The sequence below is a fragment of the Oxyura jamaicensis genome, chromosome 1 (genome assembly GCF_011077185.1).
Source record: "Oxyura jamaicensis isolate SHBP4307 breed ruddy duck chromosome 1, BPBGC_Ojam_1.0, whole genome shotgun sequence".
In the NCBI taxonomy this organism is placed as follows: Eukaryota; Metazoa; Chordata; class Aves; order Anseriformes; family Anatidae; genus Oxyura; species Oxyura jamaicensis.
This window is the reverse complement of record NC_048893.1, coordinates 150,771,507-150,785,201: the sequence shown is the minus strand read 5'-3', so window position 1 is coordinate 150,785,201 and position 13,695 is coordinate 150,771,507. Positions and strand designations below refer to the sequence as shown.

Genomic DNA, 13,695 nt, shown 5'->3' with positions numbered 1-13,695 from the left:
GCCAAACATGAACAGCAATTAAAATTTAGCATTAATTTACATAGTTCCATACTGGTTATTGGTTAAATATATGCTTAATTACAAAATCAATAAAATAAAAGAAAAACAGAGAGCAAAATTCAGAAAAGGCACTTTTTTGTCGCTTGTCCATAATTTCCTTCAGTGACATTTATTCTTTCTTTTACTGATATCTACAACTATCGGATTTGACAAGTGCCAATGCTGATACAATTTTAAAATAACACTGCAACTGAAAAATGTGAAAGTTGATAAGACGAATTAGTTTTATGCATTACAGAAGATAATTTAGCTTGATAAATTTCATTAGAAGAAGTCAAGGAGACTGGTTAAAGTAATCTGGTTGTACAGGAAGGAAAAAGTAGTAAACCTCACTAAGAAAAAAATAATGTGCTGTAAATATACAAAATGATTTTCGAGAAAAAGTATACGTAGAAATGTGATTAGTGCTAGCGAGGTCAAACTCCCTCCAGTACAGAAGTAGCACAGCACTCCACATTATTAGTAAAACCTTGGAAAAGGTGTTAGCCACTTAAAATAGGTTACTGATATCACTGTTTGTCTTTCCAACAACTAGTAGAGGCAGGGAGGGCAAGCACAGTGGCACAGCATGCTAGAACAGTTTTACAAATAGAAACAAGTAAGGATTTGGAAATAATATCACCATAATGTTAATTTTGATCATGGGTTTTGTGCTCATGTCTTTTAAAGAATGTGTCTGCCTTTGCTTCAGAAAGCTTGCCCCAGCTACGCTTAAATTAAAAATGGCTACTGTTAGCGTCCATTACAAAGACAGGATTCACAGAGGTACATCCTAGTATTTTAGGTCTCAATAACAATGACAACAAAAGAAGGTGCTTGTGGCAAGTTCAGTTTTTAAATCTAGGATCAGAAATACAATGCGGGGGAAAACTTAGTGACAAGAGATGAGGAAAAGGCCACGGTGCTTAATGCCTTCTTTACCTCAGTCTTTACCAGCAAGACTAGTTGTTATCTAGATACCCAGTACTCTGAGCTGGTGGAAGGGGATGGGGAGCAGGATGTGGCCCTCACAATCCGCAAGGAAATGATTGGCGACCTGCTACAGCACTTAGATGTACACAAGTCGATGGGGCCAGATGGGATCCACCCGAGGGTACTATGAGAACTGGCGCAAGAGCTGGCCAAGCCACTTTCCATCATTTATCAGCAGACCTGGCTATTGGGGGAGGTCCCAGTCAACTGGCAATTAGCAAATGTAATGCCCATCTACAAGAAGGGCTGAAAGGTTGACCCGGGAAACTATAGCAGAAACTCATGGAGCAGATTATTTTGAGTGTCATCATGTGGCACTTGCATGGCCACCAGGTGATCAGGCCCAGTCAGCATGGGTTTATGGAAGACAGGTCCTGCTTGACAAACCTGATCTCCTTCTATGACAAAGCAACGCGCTGGGTGGACGAGGGAAAGCCTGTGGATGTGGTCTGCCTTGACTTCAGTAAGACTTTTGATACCATTTCCCACAGCATTCTCCTCAAGAAACTGGCTGCTCCTGGCTTGGACTGGCATACGTTTCGTTGGGTTAGAAACTGGCTGGGTAGCCGGGCCCAAACAGTCGTGGTGAATGGAGTTAAATCCAGATGGAGGCTGGTCACTAGTGGAGTCCCCCAGGGCTCAGTACTGGGGCCAGTTTCTTTAATACCTTTATTGATGATCTGGATGAGGGTATTGAGTGCACCCTCAGTAAGTTTGCAGACAACACCAAGTTAGATGTGTGTATTGATCTGCTCGAGGGTAGGAAGGCTCTGCAGGAGGATCTGGATAGGCTGGACCGATGGGCCGAGGCCAACTGTATGAAGTGCAACAAGGCCAAGTGCCGGGTCCTGCACCTGGGGCACAACAACCCCAAACAGAGCTACAGGCTGGGAGATGAGTGGTTAGAAAGCTGCCTGGCAGAGAAGGACCTGGGAGTTTTGGTTGATAGTCGGCTGAATATGAGTCAGCAATGTGCTCAGGCAGCCAAGAAGGCCAACAGCATCCTGGCTTGTATAAGAAACAGCAGGGCTAGGGTTGCCCCCCCTCCCCTCTGGTGAGGCTGCACCTCGAGTACTGTGTTCAGTTTTGGGCCCCTTACTACAAGAAGGACATTGAGGTGCTCGAGCGAGTTCAGAGGAGGGCAACAAAGCTGGTGAGGGGTCTGGAGAACAGGTCTTAGGAGGAGCAGCTGAGGGAGCTGGGATTGTTCAGCCTGGAAAAGACGAGGCTCAGGGGCAACCTTATCGCACTCTACGGGTACCTGAAGGGAGGCTGTAGCGAGGTGGGGGTTGGTCTATTCTCCCACGTGCCTGGTGACAGGACAAGGGGGAATGGGCTAAAGTTGCGCCAGGGGAGGTTTAGGTTGGATATTAGGAAGAACTTCTTTACTGAACGGGTTGTTAGTCACTGGAATAGGCTGCCCAGGGAAGTGGTTGAGTTACCATCCCTGGGGGTCTTTAAAAGATGTTTAGATGTAGAGCTTAGGGATATGGTTTAGTGGAGGACTTGTTAGTGCTAGGTCAGAGGTTGGACTCAGTGATCTTGGAGGTCTCTTCCAACCTAGATGATTCTGTGATCCTGTGAAGTACACTACTGACACTAGTATGAGCCTGGCAAGTGTAAATCTGTCTGCTCAAGACAGTCTGCTCAGTTTTTTTTAAGGAATTAGGTGCCATTAAGCCAAATCAATTTGCATTTGAATGTAATCTAGTTGTATTTTAGAGTCTAATCTTATTGTATTTTAGGGTCAAGCTAAAACAGGAGTCAAGAGTGACACTTCTAATCCGCAAATTGTTTTACAAGCATAAGCATGTGTGTATTAACCTTGCCAAGAGTAGTCAGGACTAACAAACTGAATAAGCTTATATCACAGTTCCACATTAATGAAAATTAATGGGGGCTTCTTTTACTTCTGATCTGTGCAATTACTTATTACATTTGATAAATTTAAGTATGCACTCCAAGTTTTCTAACCGCATAAGTGCTTCTATTCACACCAGTTGTAATCACTTTTTCTTCAATAATGGCTAAGGCTGGAAAACCATGAGGTATTACTAATTAATCTATTAAAAGATGTAAAAAAATGTATTACACAAAGACTGATGAGCAGATTGTTCATACAACCATACAATCAAAAACTTTTAAAGCTGGAATACTTATTGAAGTTTCCAAAAACTGAATGTAACAATCAGTATATTATAATTTTAATACAAAAATACTATAGGTCCATTACCATGACAGACAGAACTCACCTGTGCTGTTCCTTGAGTAATTCAGCATCTTGTCTCACCTCAGTTTTAGGCAAAGACGATAATAGTGCATCTATTTTCATAATGAAATCACTGCCACTATATTAAATAAAGCCACATGCAAGTCACAATGATTTTCATTAGAAAAGGAGTAAAGCTTTTGCATTTTAGTTTGTCTACGTAAGGAATATTTAAAAAGCCCACATCCCAAACCTGGACTCTAGAAGATTATCACCTGAGATTTTTTTAGCTTTGTGTAAAACACTTGGTATGACGATGACAAAGAACCACTACAGCCTTAGACTTTGGGAATTGTATGCTTCTTAAAATGAATCAATGCAGAATCAGCAGAATTTGCATTCAACCTCACAGTTTGCAGAGTACAATCTGCTGATATGTAGAACTCTTTATTCCTTTTTTTTTTTAAAAAAAAAAATTTCCTTGGAAACAACATCTAGGAAGATACATAAGTGAAGAAAGCTTTTAGCTTATTGGCCACATCTATTATTTTTGTGTGTGTGTGTGTGTTTCTTGCTGGAAACTCCTTAAAAATCTCAGCAGTTCTATTTCAGTGTCTCTGAGTCTTAACATCTGATTAAATACGTTTTGCCTTTCACTACTTATCTCCTTGATAATTCTACCTCTTCTTTTTCTGGTAGGTACTCTCTCATTTGTGCCAATTCTTCCAGATAGCAGAAAAGATACTCAGACACAAAAAGTCAATACATATTTCTCCACAGTTGGCTTGTAAAGATAACATAATTGTGCTCTCTTCTTTGTACACAAATTGGATGCTTAGATTAGAGGCTGGCTAGAAGTCATCTTTATACTTACTTCTTCAGTCAACAGATGTGTGAATATTGTCTAGCAGGGTGTCAGAGCACCACATTTGTCCATGCCACTACAGGCTCCTTTTCTAATGGTTCCCAAAGACAATGCAATTTCTTACGTCAAATATAAATACTCACTTATTACTGTGTTTTTAAGATACATTGGATTTTATTGAGCTTACTATTTTTTATTTAAGTAATCAAAAGCTAGTAGGAATTGTTTACAGTTAGCTGTACTCATCTCTTGGCTGTAAGTACAGTGAATGTAGATAAAGTATTTGGAATAATTTAGCAGAACTGAACACATTATGAGACAAGTTGGAGAGGATAAGATTCTTTGGATAAGCATTGATCTCTTAGGCCTTAGCTTCACACACACAACGAATGATAAAGAGGTGCATGGCTCCTGAGAAACACAGGGTGCCTTTTTTTCTGCTCTGCATTGTAACAAGGAGGTACCAAAGAGGCTGTCAGCGGCAGGGTAAATGCAATGCAGTGGAAAGCCAGCATATGGTTTTCTATTACATATATAAACCATATGTTACAAAGCATAATTGGCCAAGCATAAAGGTGATACGACATTTATTCAGTGGATACAACATTTCTTCTAGAAAACAGGGCAATTGTTTGAATAGGTAAGTATACCAAGTCTGTAACAAAAATGCAAAAAGAAAATGAGGGACCCTTCAAATTGTCTACACAGAAGTACTCACATCCTAAGTGAGAGGACAGCAAATAGCTAGCATAGAATATATCTCTATGGTATAGAAATACAGCATAGAAACAACAAACACTTCAACTAAGTGAAGATACAATATATATGTGAGTATATAGTATGAAGAGTACTACGACCGAATATTTGAATTTTTGTTCCTATTCCACATGCAAAAGGATTACTAATTTGTTACTGTCAGTAAACAAAGCACTATATCATTTGTTTGGACAATAAAAACTCAAAATCTCAAAATTTTACCTTTTAGTACTGATTTCCATCTCTTTGACAACAGCTTTAATCTTCTCTGCTGAGGTACTGTACGTTATTTTTTCTAACAAATTAAAGTCTTCGGCATGGAATTCATCTCTATCTAAAGGACCCAGTATCTTGGAGGAAAAAAAAAAAGATATTAATAAGCATAAAATTTCCTAATTATGTTTATTTTGTAATCAAAAATACATTAGTATTTTAAATGAACACAAAACATTCACAATGCAACCTCCCAGACCTATATACATCGCTATAATTAACTATATAATACTAGACTGTATAGTAACTATACAGGATTAAGTTTTTACTATTATGTAATTACAGCTAATTGTCACTCACAAAGAACAGTTGCAGTGGAAATATCCATTATATTTTTTCATTATACATACCTATGTCAAGGAGTACACTGTTCAGAAATAATAGATCTAAGCTTAAGAAAAAGCTCTGTTTGGTACATTATTTTACACTGAAATTCAAACTACTGTCTTCCTACCACACTCTTTAGCTGTTTAATTCTGTGAACACAACCTTAACTTCCCAAGGCTTCTTAGAGGAGGAAGAATGGATAAAAAGTTATACAAGATCAAAGGATGAGGAATGCAAGATACCAGAGACTAGGAACATTTAAAAAAATAATATTTTATTTTTTTTTGGTGTCTGAAGCAAAAGAAAGTGCCTCGAAGTCCTAAAAATTGATTTGAGGATGTTTGGATTTCTTACTCATAGTCTACCAGGTTAAACTGACCCAGGCCAGCTTTCAAGAGGGTATAGAATCCCAAGATGTAGAATATCAGGATGTAAATTTGGCACTGAAAGTCCCTCTCTCTAAATTCAGCTGTTTCCTGGAAATGAGAGGTCATCTAATTCAATTCCACTTTTGAATCTTTTATTAGTATTAATGATGCACAAAATAGAGAAAACCAGTGTGTTTATGAAACACCATGCTACTTTTGAAGAAGTCCCAATTAGAAAAAAAAATTCTTTGCTCATAAACACAAAACTCCAGTGACGAAATAGCAAGGATACAAATGAAGGATATCCCATGCATTTTTAAAAAGTAATGTTCTAAAGTGAAAACACACTTTCAGCAAAGTATTTCCTCAACACTTACTATAGGACATTAATTGAGCTTTTTTAGGCAAGGAAATCAGTAATAACCTTTCACTTATAAAGTAACATTGCATATTTAGTTTTATTATTAACACGGAAAAACAACACAATTCTTTTGTTCTTCATCAATAAAAAGGGTGTACATGGTTTCATTAGTATTATTTCAGTAGTATCTCAGAAGCCATTTAGGATACACAAGAGTAGCTAAGTACAGATTAAGAGCTTCCAGAAGTGAAATGCCAGCATATTATCCCTATTCCTTTCTAATGGTGGAGCAATTAATAGAAGACTTAACTCAAAGAGTAGTTTGTGTAAGTTGTATCTATAATGTAAGGTATTGAATGTCCTTAGCAAATACTAAATATTGAGCCCAACATTTTATTTTCAATCGCAGTTTATCTATAGCCTAACTGTAGTAAGGCCTATTGGTTTCTGAATATACTTACTAGAAATTGAAAGAATAAAACTATTATGCTTTTATTCGAATACTAAGACTATAAAACAATGTAATGTTTATAAACAATTGGTTTCTTTCCTAAAAGAGAAGAGCTTGAAAATACCACTCTAGTCAATCTAACTTAATTTAGTTTATCCTACACCAACTATGTAAAATATAGCTAACTTCAGGATCAAGGTTTAGTTTTAAAGATCATTAATAATAAATAAAATACTAGCCTATTTAAAGAATTTTGTCAATCATTTCATCAGATTTTCTCTAAAATAGCTGTGGAAATGATGTGAGTACACATGGAATTGAACTAGTAAACAAATTAGGAGGAAAGCAAAATAGAAAATAAACAAGGCAAACATTCATACCATTCTCTGCCAACAAGCTGAAAAAGTGAGAAATTATTATCATGCATTTTCTTTAGCCTGAAGCTGAAGTTCCAAGAAATAAAAAGTACCTACAAAAAGACTGAGAGATGACAGTTTCTTACCTTGCCATTGCTCATAACAGCCATTTGCCCAGGAAGCAGCTTAAGAACCTCCTGGCAGAACATCTGGTGGGTTTTAATTATATCCACTCCTAAAGTATTGTACTTCTTCTCAAAAGTATCATCATCCATGCCCTAAAGCAAAGACAAAGTATGAGATGGTGAAATGATTCAGCAAAAATAAAATGTTCTAACAGCTGAAGTAAGCAAAGATTTTCTGCAAGTTACACAGTGACCAAAAATCAAAATAAAACAACCTCAGATTCAGTTTAAGTATGTGCTGTTGGTATGGAGCCCCAGTCTCCCACCTAGATAGTGTGCCATTTTTACCCCTGAACAACTGTTAACAACCATGAGAAGAAAGTTATGCCTGAAGGTAAATACTTTTTCTAAGATCCAGAGCATGGTTGCATGAAAAATAGTATTCTCTGTTCTTGCATTCTCAAGAATGCAGTTCCTTTTTTCCTTTGGGGGAAAAAAAAAAAAGTATAAAAATTCATATTACTCTACAAACTATCATTGATATATGTATATTGTATATTGATATATTGTATATTCAATACAACTTAAACGTGATTTAAGGAAGTCAACAACATCAAGCAAGACACTTGACAAATCATTGTTCAAAGTGGAAAAAAATGCTGGAACTTTGCCATGCTTACAATGATGCAGCACATTTCGATGCTGTCAAAATTATCCTGCTATACTAAACCGTACTTCTAGTTAGAAATATTCACACTAATCAAACAGATTAATTCTGAAACAATTTACATAAAATAAAAAACAAAGCAAAAATAATAACACATACACTCCTTAATTAGCTACTTCTATGTCTTTCAGTATTTATTAAACAATGACAAGAGTATGATCAAAAACAGTTACCTAATTAATTCTGCAAAATGGTGCCAGAGAGTTCTCCTAGTCTTCTCAATCTTATTTAAAAAAACTAAATTTTACAGCTTCTTCTGAAACAAAAACTGATATTTGCAGCAGATACCTAGTAACTCAGAAATCTTCTGAATCTTAATTTTTGATAAACATTAAAACAGTAATTTTAATGAAAAGTAAGCTTTAAAATAATAATGAAAAATAAACTATTTTGGTCTCAATAATTTGTTAGCCATACTTTATATTTTTCAGTTCTTTTACATTTTCTTTCTCTACTTTAGAGAATTTGTCTATTCTTCATCACATAAAGATTGTCCAAAAAATCAAATCTGCTGGCCCAGAAACTGTGTAAGGGTTAAAAACCTCACAGCATTTAGCCAAACACTGTTACTCTCAACTGCATCTCCTTAGGATAAAAAATATGTACAATAAAAAATAAAGTAGCCCAATTTAGCTCGCACTCACCGGGACAAGGAATTTAGCAATTTTAGTTCCAGCAGCAAGGGATTTTGCTGTCTCTTCCTTAGTGAGTTTATTTAAGAAACTTTTTAAGCTGCTGTTGTTTTGTGTTAGAAAAGCTGCCAAAATTCCTCTTGCAATGGCTGTGTTATCTTCCTTTATTTTTGATGAAGGATTGTTCAAAATTCCAACTCGTGTATGACTGCTTGTTTTCTGCACAGAAAAATACAGAATAATACACAATTTTACATTTACATCTGCTGATACCTAATGCATGCATATTTATTGTAACTCTGAAATATCTTTGTATTTTGTTTTTTTGCAGCTATTTGTCTTCAGAAAATACACATGAATGCCTAATTCAGAACTTCAGCTAGCAGTAAAAATGCTATTAGTAAGGATTTATAACACATCTTAAATAGAAGATTTTTTTTGACAGAATAATTACTTTGAACATTCTGCAGAGGTGCATTTTTAACAAAGTACATATACAAGTATTCATTTACAGATTTCAGGATTGTTTTTGTAGATGTGCTTTTCTATTTTATTTCAAAAAATATCAAACTGAGCATATAATAGATACAAGAAAATTTATCCACTTATCTCTTTAATCTTAATCAGCAGGAAACTCTTCCACTTGCTAAAATCAGTGATGACACTTAAATCTTAGTATGAGAGATTGATGATTCTCGGCTAGGACCAAACAGTGTCACTAACTGATGAAAAGGTAAATGGACTCTATTGCAATAAAGAATAAAAAACTAAAGGATGAAATCAATGGTATTCAACATACTTAAACTGCAGAATTTAAACGGCAGCTCTTAATAAAAGTTGGTTGGTTTTTTTTAAACACTTATTTGAAAAGCCTGAAAATGTGTTCTTTAAACGGAGAAGGGTGTTCTCACTGGAAAGAGGACAAGCTGCATAGTATGCTACATTAGGAGATGGGCAACAAGCCAGTCAAGGCAAGTTATCCTTCCCCTCTACTTGGTTCTTGTGGGGCTGCACTTGCAAATTAATGGGCTTGCAAAAAAACAGTGTGTTTTTGTATTTCTATCACGAAATTTTGAAAAATTATTAGATCAAGCTGTAGAGAGGGTAATGAGGTTTATCCAAATCAAATCTATGAATAAGAATGAAGATAATCAACTAAACTGCTATTTCATTGAAGATGCAACAAACCTTGTTCAGAACAGCTTTATCTAATGATTTTCCTAGATTGCCACTATCACATGGGGACTTGCCCAGACAGTTCTCACCTTCTAGACTTAGGAACTATGCTATATTTTCCTCACTGAAGAGGGAAGGACGTGAAACTACAGAGGGAATACATCTGTCAACACTGAGCTGCAGAGCTAGCAGTCAGATAAATGAAAGGTTTTCCTTTAACAGAGGCTTGCAATGAATATTCATCTCTGCAGTCTAAGTGTCTTTTTAGGACATACTTGGTATCACGGACTCCCTGCAATTTATCAAATTTACAATTTCTTTAAGGTGTTTCCAATTTCACTCCTGATAAGTAAATCTGGATATTTTCCCAGTGTCAGTCTGCAATTACTCTTCTAAACTCCCCGAAACTGAGTTTTTTGCAATTTATACTCATGTGGCATTTGCTTGTATACTTTAAATCCTATTATTAATATCAAGGAACTTAAAAATAAGTAAACTCATAAATTATTCTCCTACAAATAATTACAAAAGTAATGATCGGTATATTAAATATAATAAATTTTTAATCCAACTCAGAAGCACACAAATAGCATAGGAAAAAACAGTCACTTCACGGCCATGACTGTGCCATATGATACAGGAGAGCACTGCATAATGGTTCCCATGACCAGGCATTATCCTAACTTCCCTGATCACAGGAAGAATGCCTGCAATTGGGATGAAATCCACCCTTCCAATGCACAACAGCATAGTTTGTCTCCTGCTTCAGAAGTCCATGAACCAAATGATTGTTTACAGGCCTGTAAGATGTCAGTACCACAGGAGAGTAGAGCAAAACAAATCCACAGTCTCCTAAGTCTGAACCTGACCTAAGACTATTTAAGAGTATAATTTTTGAATGTGCACAATGTTGGTAAGAATGCATTCATAATAATAAAAAATAAATTTTTTAAAAATAAAATCTGCTAGAAACTCACCAGGTGTTTCAAGGCATTAGAAAGCAGTCGTCTCCCAGCTGGCTTATCAAAATCAGCAATGACCCAGACAGTAACAGCATATAATGCATCTTCATCTGAAAATTAAAGATAATCCTGCTTTACACTCTGGAGAATCTTCTCATGAATAATAAATAATGAATTAATATGCTAAAGACTTTGAAGTTTGTGTATATTTGACTGATAATTTTTGCCGCATCAGTATCTTTTTCCCTCTGATTTGAAATAAAATTCTTAGGAGGGACTTTATCATGTTAATATGAGAGAGCTGCTAAAGTAGTTGATCTGTTCTTGTACATGGAAATACAACGTCTCTAAATAATAAACTAGCTCCATTTCACAAAAATGCTCTGTCAGAGGTTTCTCATGAACATTTGACGGAGATTGATCATATAGCCAGACATGAAAATAGTTAAGTAGTTATAAGAAAGGATGAGTTTGGTCACCTACATTCCCCAAGAGCAAAGGGAGAGTCCTTCAAGCTGGGTACAACTTATTATTTATGGACACAAATCTGAACATATCCGATACAGCTCAAAGAAAGTAAACTATCATATAGCTGTATATTCAGAATTTTTTTCTTTTTCCTGGTATATAGTCTCTTTGTTCTTTGTTCTTCACAGAAGGGCAATGGTTCATGAAAAAAAATCTGCAAAATTGTCTCTAGAAGATTATCAGTCTCAGATCTATCATATGTTCCCTAAAAGGTAATATGCTTAGACTGGAATTTTACAAGGTTCTCGTGAGATTCTAGGAAGATGTTGTGGTTCAGCTTTGTTGAAGTCTGGAAAAACACTGGTGACAGAGATTTGAAATGTAGATTCCAGCTTACAGTTTATGGGCTTTACACAAGAGATCTGAATCTTTGCACTGAGCCAACTGATTGAAAAGCAGTCATAATTTGACAGCTAGCTTGTCTGGTTGTAGATGGAGAATCAAATAGAGTTGAATTTTATTCTTAAGAAATGTTAAATATATTTTTTCTGATAATGGAATAAATGAAAACTATGTTAATACCACATAATAATTACTGAAAGAATATAACTTTGCTATCCCTTGATGGGATGATGTAAATCAGCCGTGGTTAACTGTCTACTCCAAGATGTTAACATGATACAGACTAATGCAAAATTCTGTGTAGTTTTATGCCCCCAGAATTTCTTCTATCTCAGAGGGAAGGTACTTGCATATGCAATTCAAATGCATTACACCAAAAATATTTTAAATGTACAAAAAAGCATGAGTTTTATCATGATAACATGTGTAAATGAGTGATAATCCACCAGTACATGTTTTTTTCCTTTTCTATAGAAAGATAAAACCTCAAAGATTAAAATTACACAATGTAACTAGAGGAAAAACGAACTGTATGTTAGCAAATATAAATTAAAATAAATTATCCCTTCAGCTGTAGAAGTGCCTAATTTATATAGTATATATCTAAATATCTATATCTATCTATCTAAGATATAGATATTATGAAGAATTCATAGTCTTCACTTTATAATACTGTAACTAAAAGTAATTTGAAAACTTAATATACTCTCTATATCATCTTCAAGTAAAAGCATGCCAGTATGAAAACTGAGTCTGCTTCAGAAACTGTAAAAGTCTTTCAAAAACTTCTTAGCTTCATGTCCGTAAAACAAAAACAACCAGTCACTTAACAAGTGGGTAAATTTCTTCTGATCAGAAGATAGCGAGATTTCCCAGAAACTGGAAAGTGGGTATGTGTCTATATGTATGTGTGTGGTGTGTGCACACATGCATGGGTATTCAGATGTCTGCAACTTTCCCAGTTCCTGATGCTTCAGCAGCAGGCCTTATGACTTAATGACAATCATCTGATTTCAAAACTACCAAATCTGAAATAATTAGCATATTGCTATCATTTATGTTTATAATATTATGGTATGATTTGGCCCCTGAAAGGAGCATATACATAACATATACATACAACATATGCATACATATAACATGCAAACCATATGCAAAATAAATATACCTTTTCTTGTTAAGTACTTCATGTTGTCTGAAATTACAGCACTTTTATCTTGTGAGTCCAAAAAGGAGAAAGTAGAGAAGTCCTGCACATCAAATGGAACTGCAAAATGTAAAACACAGTAGGTTAGACTTAAAAAAGAAAAATAGTAAATAACAGTCAATCTGAGAAAAACAGTTACCAGATGTGGATCTGAAATGTATGTATCTTCTTTCTGCTCCAAGAATAGTGGGGTTTATACGGGAAACTACATTTTTCTGATCCATAAGAAAATCTATTGCATTTATATGATCATTTAACAAACCCTGTGGGAAGATAATACATAAATAAATCAGTACTTCTATAGTTCCAAGACAAGCAAGGGCCAAGTATTCATACCATCTTTCAACTGAGCTTAAAGCTTACATGAAAGTTATGGACAACTTCTGGTCAAAAATGTATAAACATCACACAGTATTTCAAAATACCATATGCACGTTTTTCAATTAACAACTACGACACGCTCTCAGTTTCTGGCTGAGAAATTCCATATGATTTGTATATGCTTAGTTGTTCCTTAAATCTGTATGATCTAAATAAACTTTCAAAATCATGACTGCAAATTAATAAAATAAAATAAAATAATTAATAACAACGTAATTCCAATTGTCATATTACTAATTTCAAACCATTTCATTATAAATAATACAATTTATAAACATGATTCAAATGATCCACTGCCAAATATTTCATCTGCTGTTCATTCAGAAGTTTTAAACATACCATGAACACTGCCCTCTGGAAGAACCCGGTGGCATCAATAATCCTCTGAAGAATAACTGTCTCTAACTCTGCGGCATCCATCTCTTCTCTGTTAAAGGGCACACCATTAAACAGAGCTTGAGGCAATGGACCCAGGCCAGTCTTTTTATAAAAGGTTGCTCCTGCCTGATCATATCAGAAATATCACAGAATTAAATGGACTGTGGCTGACTGCAGCAAAAAATGAAACTAATATCAAGAGACAATGAACTCTAATCTCCAAGTACTATTCACTGTCA

At 35.4% G+C, this 13,695-nt stretch overlaps 1 protein-coding gene across 1 annotated transcript in view; it reads right to left on the bottom strand.

Moving 5' to 3' along the window:
- UGGT2 (UDP-glucose glycoprotein glucosyltransferase 2) overlaps positions 1-13,695 on the bottom strand; it is an 85,433-nt gene that overhangs the window by 27,476 nt on the left and 44,262 nt on the right. The window contains exons 17-24 of the mRNA XM_035319175.1: positions 13,418-13,582; positions 12,837-12,960; positions 12,659-12,757; positions 10,636-10,730; positions 8,495-8,701; positions 7,145-7,276; positions 5,085-5,212; positions 3,285-3,380 (exon numbers count right to left, since the gene is read on the bottom strand). Coding sequence (XP_035175066.1) covers positions 3,285-3,380; positions 5,085-5,212; positions 7,145-7,276; positions 8,495-8,701; positions 10,636-10,730; positions 12,659-12,757; positions 12,837-12,960; positions 13,418-13,582 — 1,046 coding nt within the window. The remainder of the gene's footprint in view (positions 1-3,284; positions 3,381-5,084; positions 5,213-7,144; positions 7,277-8,494; positions 8,702-10,635; positions 10,731-12,658; positions 12,758-12,836; positions 12,961-13,417; positions 13,583-13,695) is intronic.